This window comes from Ambystoma mexicanum, chromosome 9 (genome assembly GCF_040938575.1).
Source record: "Ambystoma mexicanum isolate Mex_15411 chromosome 9, UKY_AmexF1_1, whole genome shotgun sequence".
Lineage (NCBI taxonomy): Eukaryota > Metazoa > Chordata > Amphibia > Caudata > Ambystomatidae > Ambystoma > Ambystoma mexicanum.
Genome location: NC_090931.1, coordinates 1,424,668,230 through 1,424,682,380, shown reverse-complemented (window position 1 = coordinate 1,424,682,380; position 14,151 = coordinate 1,424,668,230). Strand labels below are relative to the sequence as shown.

At 50.4% G+C, this 14,151-nt stretch overlaps 1 protein-coding gene across 1 annotated transcript in view; it reads right to left on the bottom strand.

The window, feature by feature from the left end:
* Window positions 1-14,151, bottom strand: part of ARPC2 (actin related protein 2/3 complex subunit 2) — a 294,972-nt gene that overhangs the window by 32,885 nt on the left and 247,936 nt on the right. Inside the window, exon 7 of the mRNA XM_069616822.1 lies at window positions 1,949-2,075. Coding sequence (XP_069472923.1) covers window positions 1,949-2,075 — 127 coding nt within the window. The remainder of the gene's footprint in view (window positions 1-1,948; window positions 2,076-14,151) is intronic.

Below are 14,151 nucleotides of genomic sequence, written 5' to 3'. Positions count from 1 at the left end.
CTGTAAGGATTTTTTGCTTCCCTACCGTCTTAGTCGTGGTCCACCTTCCAACCCAGCTCGAGACAACTCAGAAGAATGGGACAGAATGGCAGTACGAAAGTCTCCCTATTGGCAACCAAAGTACTTTCAGCACTCTGGGACCAGACATTTGGCCAAAAGTTAAAAACTTGTCTAGTCCTTGTTCTAGGCTCTAGGTTGGATGCTTGTCGTCAGATGCTGTAGCTACTCATCGTGTAACTGGGTACACTGATGCAGCCGTTTCCCCATTTACCAATAGACTCCAAAAGGTGAGTGAGGCAAGGTAGGATGGATTTTGTGTTGGGTTTGATTCCACCCTCTACCGGGTCCCGATCCTATTCACCACTACTTCCTTACTGCATTCCTTGACATTTGAATTTTCACTAGTGTCTAGGAAACAATCCCAAAGTCTAGAGCTCATGCGGTTTGGCCTCAGACCTTGAGGTTACGTCCTGCACTTGTTACTCCTACCTTTCTCTGGCATCACTCATGCTTGTGTTGTCTGCTCCAGTGACAGATTGTCAATGTTCCGCCAAGGCATCACAATTGCTTTCCTACATTTTCCTTGCTCCACTACCACTCGCTTCCTAGCTCCTCTAACCTCATAGGCCTTAATTGTCTGCTCTGCCCCCACCTACCCATGTGCTCTCCCATTTCTACTCTCACCAATATATATGCTTTTGCCACTCCTATTCTCCTGCCTCTCTCCTTCTGCTCTGCCACTTCTCTCCACTTGGGACTGTCCCTTCAATTCTTCCAGCACCTTCTGCACCTACCGGTACTGCACCACCCTGCACTTCAGCTGCTTTTGCTTCACTTCCAACTCTTGCGCAGCCTCCTGCAACTACTAAATATCTTGCTGCTCTAGTTAGTGCTTACCTTACTACTATTACAATCAGCATCCCCCCAACCCCCCCAAGCACCAAAGAGAACCAAAAAATGGTTCTCGTTGGGAATTGGTGGAGAGCTGCTGCGTTTAACACCAGAGCTGTGCACACAATACTCTCCATGTACTAGACAAGCAGCTCCTGATGAAAGGAAAATTACTGAAAAAAGTGAAAAAAAAGTTAAACAAAAAATGTCTTTGCACCACAAAGATTCCATTAATAAAGTGTTTTTCCTTATTTTGTTCCACACACTCGCATCTCTCGCTGTGGCCAGCTCAATTGTGAAAGGGGCAGGCAAGATGAAAAGCATGGCAAAGACAGAAAAATCGACCGTTACCTGGTGTGCCAACTCTGGCACCCCCTCTGTAATGGTATGGCAGGCTGAAAAACGATGGTCAGGAGGGTTGCCCAGAACAATTGCCAGTGGTTACGATACTTTCATAATTTCCCACTAATCAACCTTCGTGTTGCATTCATCACCCCAAGTGAGAGTATGCCCAGGTGTGGGTTCCGAGGCGGGTTTGCCTACAGACCCAAACTACACCTCACTGATGAATGCCCAATGAGGCCAAAAGGTGTCTTGGGTGGCGTGTGGTCTTACGGAGAACGGATGCGACCCAACAGATCAAGCTGGGCTGCCCCTTCAGGGGTGGGACCGAGACATATTTGCATGTGCTCTTTCCTTTTCTGTAATGTCACGGCAGGCTGAAAAACAATGTTCTGGGGGGCTGTCTTGACAGTCGGTAAGATTTATTCATAACCTCACAGCCATTACACTTCCACATTGCATATGTTAGGCATTGCACATTCCCAAAGCAGGTTCACAAACTCAGAACACAGAACTTTGATGAAAGGAGGCATTTTCCAGATTGCACATGATCTAGATTAAAGTACAATCAGATTGCATCTGGAATTGGCAGTACAAGCTGCAGATCAAGGCATGGAGGAGAAAAAAGCACAGCACTTGAATAGTCAATGGCGCACTGAAAGATGTGCAAGAGACTGCACAGACAGACCAGATCAGGGATACCAGTTAGACTTACCAAATGTTATGTATCCAATGTTGTCACCTACAGCAGCGTCTGTGTCCTTTAGCTCCAGTGGCGGCTCTCTGTGGTTGAACAGGACTTGTGGGGCGGTATGGCTGGCACGTCTGCCTTCTTTAAATTCCTAAGCAAAAATATCACATCAACGATGTACAACTTTCATATGGACTGCAGAGATTGTATTCAGTTATGTTTCCCCCTCTAAAGCAATCTGTACTTTTTGAATCTCTAGCATATTTATGAACAGTATAATCTCTGGTGCAAAATTGATTTTCCATCAAACACACTCAATTTGAACAAGCCAAAAAAGCAAATTGGTTGTATTAATTTTGACACTTCAAACCTCAACCATGAGAAACCTTGAGAAACCAGCTGAGGTGCCTCTTCTTTGAAGACAACGACCCCGCCACATAAGTGCACCCCCCCCCTACAGAATCTCAGCACAAATTGAATGTTAAAAAAAGTAAAATAATGAGAATGTAAAAGATACCCTCATTGTATAAGAAAATACAATGTTAGCTCTGCCATGTTAATTTAAAAATAAAAAATATATACCTCACCAATGGCAGAAGTTACTCAGCAGGAGGACTAGTGTTCCATTAATCAATAGCTCCTTTGTACCATACCTTTGGATGGTCCTTCACTGGGACAGGGCAGTTGCCTTTGTCCAGCAAAAGGTAATTTTCCTGGGCGACGTTGCGCTGGCCCCATGAACTACAGCTTCTCATTAGACCCTTTCCATATACCAAGCTGTGCCTAAAACATAGCTAGGTTTAGAGGGGATGGTAGTTGGGAGGAAACCGTCCTATGTACTAGGAATACAATACGCAGTGGGCACCACCGTTAGTAACTCTTACATATTAATAGGTCACAACCCTGCCATACTCTTGGGACATTCGCAAAGCATGAAAGAACCAGACGAAAGGGTGAACCTATGCTCATTTGACAAAAAGGCAGAAGTGTTTCACCAAACTGGGGGCTGGCCTTAAAGCAAGCGTTCATGCCGTAATGGTTGAAAAAGATGCAGATGCCCATATGGGTGTTGTGCATATGTCTATCAGGAAGTGCCTTTGAAATGCCATGCTCTGACAGCGTATGCACGAAGAGCTTTGTGGTGGACCTTTTGTAACTTGAGAGCTTCCAGAACACAAGAGACTACCCACCTTGCTATGGAGGATCTATTAGCTTGCCTGCCTGGCTGTTCAGAGCTGTAGGTCACAAAGAATGAATATCCTTCGAGAATTCCAAATAAAACATATTTCCAGATTGTCACAGTCTTTCCGTGTCTGGAGACTGATGTAAAAAGGAAAGGCAGATCTCTCGATTCATACGAGTGATTATACCTTCAGAAGGAAGGTGGGATGAATCAAAAGGGCCCCTTGCTTCTATGAAAGACTAAGAAGCAGCTACAAATAAGTGCCTGCAGTTCATTGAGGCAACAAAGCATAGTAAATGCAACTAGAAAAACCTTTCAAAACAACTGGCCTGCTCCTACGACAATCTGTGTTGACATACTACTCCCTGGCACTGTAACCATTGCCACAAATTGTCAACTTATTTTTTTATTTACTTGCATTGCTTTTATATACTTTTTATCCTAAATTGTTGAAATGATATGTAAGGAACAAGTTACTTACCTGTAACTGTTGTTCTCCAGCATGGGTCTGGCATTGATTCACATGCTCATGAATATTCCCCGTAGTCATGCCGGGAATCCGCGGTAAAGAAAAAAATCAGTATCAGTTTCGTTTCTGATCTGTCTTTCTTAGTAGTAACCAATCACTGATCTCTGGGTCATACTGCCCCCAGCCAATGACTGCCCTCTACCTAAGCCCTCCCCTGGCAGCCATCCTCAGATTTGGTAGCACGTAAAGTGGCAGTATGACCAAGAGAAGAGCCGCAGAGGGGAAGGAGGGAGGGTTTGCATGTGAATCCATGCCAGACCCATGCTGGAGAACAACAGTTACAGGTAAGTAACTTGTTCCTTCTCCAGCATGGGGTCTGGCATGGATTCACATGCTCATGAATATAAGAATACATAGCAGCATACACATGCACAACCAACTGGAGGTGGCAACAGGCTCAACATTAAGCAATACAACAACTCAACATTAAGCATCTCTTACCTCCTCACCAGGCTCACCTTAAGCGAACAGGTTGCGCAGCACCGCTTGGCCAACCCTGGAGTCCTGATCGACGCAGTAGAATCTTGTGAAGGTGTGCGTCGACCACCACGTAACAGCCCTGCAGATGTCCAGCAGGGGCACACCAGACAGGAACGCCGTGTTAGCAGCGATTGCTCTGGTCGAATGGGCTCTCGGACGGCCGAGCAGCGGTCGGTTTGCCAACCGGTGACAGTGCATGATGCAGCCGGAGAGCCATCTGGAAATGGAAGCCTTCGAGAGAGCCTTCCCTTGGTTCACAGGTCCAAAGTTCACAAACAGCTGTGATGTCTTCCGAAAACTCTTTGTGCGGTCCACGTAGAACTTCAGCGCTCTAGCCACATCCAGCGAGTGCAGAGTCCTCACGGCCGGAGACGAAAGCGACGGGAAGAAAACTGGCAACACCAAGGGCTCGTTGAGGTGGAAGTCCGACGGCACCTTGGGCATAAAGGATGGTTGCGTCCTCAGCACCACCCTCGTGTCGTGAAAAGTCAAGTATGGAGGCTTGCAAGATAGGGCCTGGATCTCTCCCACTCGTGCGGAGGTGATGGCCACCGGAAATGCTGTCTTCCACGACAGGAACTTCAACGGCGCCGAATGCATAGGCTCGAATGGGGCCCCCCCCCCCCATGAGCCTGGTCAGCACCACGTTGAGCTCCCACGCCGGGGCAGGGGCCTTCACCGGTGGGAACGATCAGAATAGTCCCTTCATAAATTCCTTCACCAGGCGATGAGACCACAAGGACGCCCGTCCTGTAGTTCTGGTGTAGCGGGAAATGGCAGCCAGATGTATGATGGAGGCGTGAGCCAGTGCAGCTTTGGCCAGCGACAGTAGGTACGGCAATACTTGAGGGGCCGTAATCCACAGAGGGTTAATCTTCTGTGCACGGCACCAGACAGAGAACCTCTTCCACTTATGTCCATAGCATTTGAGAGTTGAGGACGCCCTGGCTTTTGCAAGAACCTCTCTGCAGTCAGCCGGGATATCGTATCCTCCAAAATCTAGTGCTGCAGGAGCCAAGCCTGCAAGTTCAGTGACTCCGGGTCGTGATGGAGAATGGCGCCTCCTTCTCTGGAGAGAAGATCCGCGTCCGTCGCCAGCTTGATAGGTGGGGACGCTGACAAGTCCAGAAGGTCCGGGAACCAGATCTGTCTTGGCCATGCCGGTGCGACGAGGATCATCCTGCACCTGGACCTCTTGAGCTGGTTGAGGAGACTGAGCAGCAACGGCAACGGAGGGAACGCGTACAGGAACAGGCCGTCCCAAGGGAACGAGAAAGCATCGCCCATGCTCCTCGGTTGCGCGAACCTGCTGGCGAACCTCTGGCACTTGGAGTTCGTCGCCGTTGCGAACAGGTCGATCTGGGGTTTGCCCCACCGTTGAGAGCCGATCCACCTGGTCCTGGCGTAGTTCCCACTCGTGGCACGAGCGCAGCTCCCTGCTGAGTGAGTCGGCAATGGTGTTTTTTATTCCTGCCAGGTGGAAGGGAACCAGAAACATCCCCTGGGCGACAGCCCAGTGCCACAGATCTTGGGCCTCCTTGGATAGGGCTGGGGATCTGGTGCCTCCCTGCTTCCGGATGTAGAACATCGTGGTGGTGTTGTCGGTGAAGATCCTCACCACTTTGTCCTTGAGGGACGGAAGGAATGATTTGAGCTCCCAGAACATGGCTCGTAGCTCCAGGATGTTGATGTGAAGAGACCTCTCCTCCGGGAGCCAGAGGCCTCTTGCGTGGAGATCTCCGTGAGCCAGAGGCCTCTTGCGTGGAGATCTCCGGTGTGGGACCCCCATCCCTCCAGGGAGGCATCCGTCGTTACCGTCTCCTGATACGCCGGGGCCTGAAAGTCCATGCCTGCCGCGAGGTGCGCACGGGCACCCCACCATAGAATCGCCCGACGGAACACTTCGTCGAGCGGGATCCTGTCTTCGAAGCTGCCCGCCGCTTGAATCTAGCGGGCGTCGAGGAACTCTTGTAGCGGACGCATCCGAAGTCTGCAAAGGGGCACAAGGTAGATGCATGAGGACATCATCCCGAGGAGGGACTTGATGGACCTCACTCTGGCCACATCCGTGGCTAACAGGCGCTGCACCTTGCCCAAAATGGCCTTCGTCCTTTCTTCCGACAGAGATGCCAATCGCTTCACTGTATCGAGCTTGGCTCCCAGAAACAGTGCCACCTGCGACGGGACCAGATGGGATTTGGGGTAGTGATGCCCTTGGACTAGGAATCTGAGGAACTTTGTGTCCTTTTAGAATGGGGATGTGGAAGTAAGCATCCTCCAGGTCCAGTGACGATAGGAAGTCGCCCTCCTCCAGCTGTTCCAGCACGTGCTGGAGGGTGACCATCCTCAATTTCTGTGCCTTGATGTACTTGTTCAACCAACGCAGGTCCAGGATGGGGCGCCAACCGCCTGTCTTCTTTCTGACGAGGAAGTATCCTGAGTATTCTCCGGAGCCCCGGAGCCTCTTGGGGACGAGTTCGATAGCACCCTTCTTGAGCATCGCCCTTACCTCCAACAGCAGTTGAGGGACGTGATTCTCCTTCCTGGCCACGGGAGGAATGTGAGGATACTTCTTCTGAAATTCCAGCGAGTGTCCGCGGGCCAGGGTGTCCAGCACCCAACGGTCGGTGGAGATGGACTCCCACACGCTGACGAACTTCGTCAGCTGGCCTCCCACCGGGGTGCTTCGGTGGGGGCCTGATGCTACGGCCGGTTCAGTCCTGCTTGGAAGAGGCCTTGCCGCCTTGGCCTCCTTGCCGGCGGCGGCGAGACCCTCCTTGCTTGCCGCGGCCTCTGTAGGCCTCCTGGGAGGAGCGAGCAGCCTGGCGGTAAGTAGAAGAGCCGCCGCTGGATCCCTTGGATGCTCCCTGTCTGCCTCCAGAGCACCGAAAGGGCCGCCGTTGCTGAAGGACTCCTAGGGCTCGGGCTGTTTCCGTGTCTGTCTTGATGGCCTGGAGGAACTCATCCACCGTCTTTCCAAACAGGTTGTTGCCGTCGAACGGCATTTCCAACACTCTGGTCTGGACGTCCTGGCGAAAGTCCGTCGCCTTGAGCCATCCTCGTCGTCGGAGGCAAACCCCGTTGCCCAGTTGGCGAAATCTGGTATCGGCAATGTCCGTTGCCACCTCTCCTTCCTGCAGAATCTGTAGGGCCTCCGCCCTCTTGTCGTCCGGTAGGAAGTCTAGCAGAGGAGCTATCTTGAACCAAAGCTCCCTGTCGTAACGGGCCACAATCGCTAAGGCATTGGCCACCTTAATCGTCGTCGTCGCCGACGAGATGACTCGTCGTCACATGGTGTCCAACTTCTTGCCCTCGCTGTCCGGCGGGGAAGTGGAAGTTGAAGCCGCCGCACCCGCTGCTTTCTTCTTGGCCACTGCCGAGACGACAGAGTCCGGCATGTGCTGGGCCCTGAGGCACAAGGGGGCGGCATCGGGGACCCGGTACTTCTTCTTGTACCTGTCCCTCTTGGCGGGTGTCGTGGAAGGGTTCTTGAGGATAGCAAGACCCTCGTCCCAGATGTCGTCGAGCAACGGCACAGCGAGGACCGTCTTTCTCTTGGCCTCTCGTCGTTAGTAAAGAAAACCTTCCTTTTTCTGTTCCTCAGGGCAGAGCTGGAAGAGCTTGGATGCCCTGGCTATCATGGCGTGTAAAGAGCCAATTTCGTCGACGAAGAGGCCCGAAGGGGCGGGGTTTTGGGGGTGATGGGATGTCCGTTGTGTCATCGCCGTCGTCGTCCGTCCCCGTCGCTGTATCCGTCGCCGTATCCGTCGCCGTATCCTCCCGAGGGTCCGGCGAGGGGTCCACAGGCCTCGTGGGCACGAAGGGCGGAGCGGGGTGGACTCTCCTCCGCTTGTTCAGAGGGCTTCCCGACGGGCCTGGTTCTGGATCCTCTGTCGGGGTCCGTGGTAACCTCGTCCTTATCTAGGTACATAAGGATTGGATCGCCAACAAAATGGCCGCCGAGCTATCCTGGGGCTCGGGTAATGGCTGCGACGGACGGGATGGCTGCTCCACTGGGCCCTCGTCGTCGCCATCTTCGATCACATCAGCGGGAACCTTTCCCTGGGATCGAACCTTCTCGAACCTCTCGTTGAGGCCCATGAACCTCTCGTTGAGGCCTTTCACGGTTTCCACCGGATCCTCCTCGGAGGCTTAATCGAGTCCATAATGGCCACCGCCCCCCCCCTCTTTTTCCGCCGGGGTCTTAACGATGGTCTGGAAAGAGGATTCCCTCCGCGGCGGCAGTGAAACTCTGGGCCCCGAGGCCTCCTCCACTGGCGTAGCCTCTGCCGGCTTTGCCAGGGCCGCTGCGAATACCTCGCTAGAGGCCTTTGCCGGGTGGATCAAGGCCCTCACCACCTTAGGTGCGTCCTGGGCCTTCGCGTTGGGGGGAGGGTCATCTCCTCGCTCCCCTTCGAGATCAAACAGGGCCTCTCCAGAGGCTTACCCGGGTTCTCGGACTTCCTCTTCCCTGAACCAGAGCGCTTGCTCGTGGTTGATCGTGCCGGGGAAGTCGCACCCTGCCTGGCAGCCGAGGAGCCCGACCTTTCGCTGTGCTTGGCCTTCTGTTGGGCCCCTGTCGCCGGGGCACCCTCACAGGACTTAGAAGACCGCTCAGACTTTTTCTTCGCCTTCTCACCTGCTGTGCCCTTCTCCAGCCAGGCGGCGAGGCGGGAACGACGATCTTGCTTGGTCCGTTCCGACAGGTTCTTGCAGAACGCACAGTCCTTCTCCACGTGCGTCTTGTCCTCATGAAGGCAGTAGAGACATCTCGAATGCTCGTCCTCCTTGAAAACATTTTGCAATCCGCATCCTGGGCAGCTCCTGAACAGCTTGGATCCGGGCGTCGAGCTTCCCTTGTCCTGGGCCATGTCCGTTGAGGTAAGCCACAGATCTTCTGGAATCCTCCAAGAAGCGCAACTCGACGAAAACTTCACCCTTGAGGGGCGTAGAAGAATTCCGAAACGGGTCCCTGTTATCGGAAGTAGAAACGGTGGAGCTTGAGGCTCGATTAAACCGAAAAAAATGAGAAAAATCTCCTGAAAAGCGCAAAAACGCAGTAAAAGCTCGAGAGCGAAAGCACGAGGACTCCCAACACTTGAACGTGCGGTAAAAATCTGAGGATGGCTGCCAGGGGAGGGGCTTAGGTAGAGGGCAGTCATTGGCTGGGGGCAGTATGACCCAGAGATCAGTGATTGGTTACTACTAAGAAAGACAGATCAGAAACAAAACTGATACTGATTTTTTTCTTTACCAAGGATTCCCGGCCTGATGACTGGGAATATTCATGAGCATGTGAATCCATGCCAGACCCCATGCTGGAGAACGATAGTAACTCATGCCTAAAGTATACTTGTAACTCTATGTAATGCGCCCAGATACCTCCGGGTTTGGTGAGCCATACAAATCAATAAACAAACTGGTTGCAGGTCAGCATGGCAATTGGGTTAAAGGTCGTGTGGACCAAAGAAACTCGGGTGATGGAGAACCAAATACGAGTGAAGGGCCTGAGCCACTGGAAACCGATACTGACCCACCAGATGTCTATTCACAATGGGAAAGGATACAGATATGTACTCAAAATTCTGGTAAGCAAAAAGCTTCTAGATATGATTTACAATAATCAACTTCAACAACTGTACTGGAATATCAGAAACAAACAAAAGATCAAACAAAGCAATCTTAGTAAGGCACAGTCACAAAAGATCAACTTGCTGCACTATTGGTGGCCAATTTATGGTTTCCTTAGATGCTTTATGATCTATGTTGACATGGGATAGATCTAGGTCAGGGGTCTGCAAAATGTAGCTCGCTAGATGTTTTGAACCAACTCCCACCAGGCATGGTCAATTCTGAGGATGATGGGAGTACCAAACACCTGGAAAACCAAATGTTGCAGGCCCCTGACCTAGGTGACAACATTAAGTCCACAATTTCAGTGAACAGAGGAAGTGTGTAAAACTTGGTCTGGTTTGGAGTAGATCAGCCCTTTGTTTAAGTGTCGCATGTGGTGAGGTTAATATATTGAAATATTGAGGAGGTCCCAAAACCAAGACATTGCTAGTCAGTGAAGGACAAGAAGGATTGGGGAGCACTTCTTCGATCTAAACCTGGAATGGAACTTGTATAATTAAGGAATGGGATTAATTGAACCGCGTAATGGTAGAGCCTGTCCAAAGAAATAAACTGAGAATCCTCAAGGAGAGAGGGATTCTGCCTATCAATGGTGCATATGAAATCAGTTTAAGAGAAAAGGACTCGTGAGACAAGCTAGACAGCAGGGCCAAAGATGGCTTTGTCCAAAGCTGCACACGAAGAATGGCTCTGCAGCTTAAAACATGGATGGTTGTGCAGTGCAAAGACTACTGTCGTTACTGTTATCCTGCCAGCAGGTGGATGGACCGCCTGACGTCTCACCCCCTACCCCCACCCCAAGAAAGAGTCCTGGGACGTTCACTATTCATGCCAATCACCTTTGAACACCACATGAACCCTGGCACGGAGAGCCTGCTCCAATTCACCAACCGTTCCAGATGTTATATTCTACATTCAGTGCATAGTGGTGTATGCAGTCTTGTTTCCTCAGACTATTCCTAGACTATGCCTCGTTGAGGGCTATTACTGAGGGGTTGTTTTATTTCTTTGGGCACAGCAAGCATGAGACCAACTTTTTGGCATACACACCATCACTTATGGAGATTCACTAACAGCAGAGCAGACAAAACACTACAATTTGGAGGAATGCCCAAGAAAATGCTAGAGGATAGGATTTAAAACTTTCCATACATTATTTATCAGTGTTTTAATCCTGCCCAAAGCAGGTGCTCCATTTCCACAAATTATGCTATCTTAATTTCCAGTGGGTAACTGCTTTTTGCTTGTTGTAAAAAATAAAATACTCCTGTGTTGGGTAGTTTTCCCATTTTGAGGGAACCTCTCCCCACTTTGTGAGTTCCCAGCATTGCTGCTGGACTATTGGGTTCTTAGACTGGTTGTCCTGGGTGAGTGGGAACATTTTTCCACACTCACCGATTGTTTTACTCTGACCATGGGAACCCTTTTTATTTCTTATTGGTAGTTTTTAATGTAGTTATGCTTTCCTCCATCTTTTCTGGCATTACCTTTTATTATTGCAGCACACAGCCCTTTCTGTGCAGTGTTTCTGGAAGCTCCTTGAGCTTCCATTTTTATTTTACCTGTGTTAACACATGTTACCACGGCAAGGGGGGTGGGGGGTCACCCTTTTGTCCCACATGCAATTAATTTATTTTCTGAGATCAGCACACCCCATCTCAAGGGGAGTGCTGAGGGGAAACAAGATCTCCCTTTTCCTGCTTTTCCAGTAACTTATTTACTGTTACATGTTCATCTGACAGGCTGGTGGCAGTGTACCGTTTTGCATGACTTTATGGACTTTTGTTGCAGGCTGTTTCTCAGCTGCGGTAAGGGATACAAGGGTCACCATTTGCCTGAAATGGTGTCTGTAGTTTAAGCCCTGTTCTTGATGACTTGCTCTTTCCTGAGCCTTCTACCTACCTGGTTGGGGAGGTCTTGATGGGTGTGCTCTTTGACGTGCTTCCCTTGGAAAGCCCGCCAAGACTCTGGAGTCTGAAACAGGAAGTGGGGGTGATCAAAACGCCCCTGGACTTTGCCTTGCAGCGTGCATGCTTGGAACCAGTTTGTGCTGGGAAGCGGACAAAGGACAGCCACTCCCCAAGTTTGAATGGATGCATATCTGGTGAATGGTGGGTGCAGCTGGTTTTCCTGCATAAAAGGCGAGGGTCCTGGAGCAGAAACGCAGAGTCAACCACTGGACTGAAGATCCGAAGAGGAATTCATAGAATGACGTCCTCGGCAACTTCCAGCGACCGCCAGAGCTGTTGAATGACTACTGCCGATCTGAATCCAAATTCTGAGCGACAGGGAAGATATCCTAAAGACTTTATAATTTTTCATTATAATTGTTGTTTGGTGAGAATGGATGTAGTCACACTGAGACTAGACAATACTTATCTGCTTGGTATTAGGTAAGCCACCTTTTGGTATAAGCCTGTACTACACAGGTAGGTAGTGTGACTGAGCAGCCAGGCCCTCTCAAGAAGGGTAAATGTGAGCTGTAGAGCTGTACAAATGAAAAGCGTAAATACAAGTAGCCAAGTAACACTTACACTCAAGGTTTCTGTTATATTTATTTAACATCAATTTCTAAATTAGCGTCCTTTTAAAATGCAATTTATTTTAAAATTACTTACCAGAATAGGTTAGTGGATACTCTTTGGATATGCTTCTTACACAATTCATACACCAAGAGGTGACATAATTCACAAGGACAGTAATGGCATTTATATAGCACACTAGTTACTTTGCAGATTCTGAGGTTGAAGAAAGGAAAGGAGGTTTAAGGAACAACTAGGTTAAACAGGTTCTCATTAAATGCGAGGACAACTAAAGCTTCCAATGAAATCTAGACAAGCCTTTCCCAGCAGTAACAGTTCATAACAAGCTACCACCTATGAGGGACAACAATATCAAAGTCAATGGACTAGAAGAGTCTTCAGGGAGCCAGAACAGCCAAAGTCAATTGGAACTCAGTCTATGGTGCTGAGGCACTTCTTAGATCAGAAACAGTCTTGCACAAAGTTAAGAGTTTGTAGAAAATCACTTGTAGGGGCAAAAGCTGTTAAGCCTTGGAAAAAAGAGTTGGAAACAATTCTAAAGGTAATCCACTGCAATTCCCAACTGAGAAAAGCACAGCTAAAAATACAATGAGGTAAGTACCCCAAGCCTAAACCGTACCTCTGGTTTGAAGAAGAGTGATCCGGCTGGATTCTGTCTTGCTACAGCGGTGCAGACCCGTGTTCCAAAGCCTCATTCATGGGGACAAGAGGGAGGACGTCTGGAGGGCTCCTGCTGCAATACTTGGGAGGTCGTCGGCAGCTACGGGCTCTTTTTGGTTCAGCAGCACTTTGCGGTTTCAGCGCTTAGCAAACACCGTCTCAGATACCGGTTGGGCTTCCTTGAGTCCTGCACTCTGGTGAGGGGACTTTAGCTCTGGACGTCCTGCTTCTGGAGGGTCCTTAGGAGACTCCTGGAGCTTCTAGCAGGATGTCAGACGTTGCACTAGACTACGGATTATTTGACCCTTGGCACACAGTTCTTGCATCATCGAAGAAGTACAGCCTGCCGGGGAAGATGGTCCAGTGGAGTTTGTCTTGGGGTTAGTTGGTCCCACTAACCCAAGGCGGGGGGGGTGGGGGGGGGAGAAATCATTCTGTCCGGAGCTTCTCTGCTGAATTGAAAAAGTAGTTTCAACACTTGCCCCTGTCATGAGAATCAGCCTGAAGCCCAAAGCCAAATGTAACGCCTGGTATGACTCGGACTCCGTCACCCTAAAACGCAAGTGCAGGGTGGCAGAGAGGCAATGGCATGCTTCATGTTCATCCTCTGACAAACTGGCCTGCCGCCTGCTCCAAAGGCAATACCGTCTCTCCGTTCTCATCAAGAAGAGAGCCCTTATCCAAGCCCGCATCTCTGCGGCATCTAACAACTCGGCCGAACTCTTTAAAATCTGCAAGGAGCTTGCCAACCCTGCTGCAGTCTCTACCTCTCCTGTCCCCTCCCAGGCCCTCTGCACTGCACTGGCCTCTCACTTCATCTCTAAAACTCAGGACATCCTATCCTCACTCTCCTCCTACCACCTCCCTCCCTCCCTCCCTCTCTGCCCGGCTCTTCCTCTGGCCCTTCTGCAGCCACCCCTCCTCCCTCTGCCTTTCCCCCTTTTTTCTGCTGACGAGGTTTCCAGACAAGTCCGATCTATGAAAGTCTCGTCTAAACAGGTTCACCCCTGTTCCTCCAAAACTATCAAGGACCACATTGACTCCCTGGCCCCTGCCCTGGCTGACTTTTGCAACCACTCCTTCGCCTCTGGAGTCTTCCCATCCCCCCTTAAGCACTCCCTTGTGCACCCTCTTCTTAAGAAACCCTCTTCTGACCCCTCCTGCCCGGCTAACTATCGCCCAATCTCCATCACTCCCT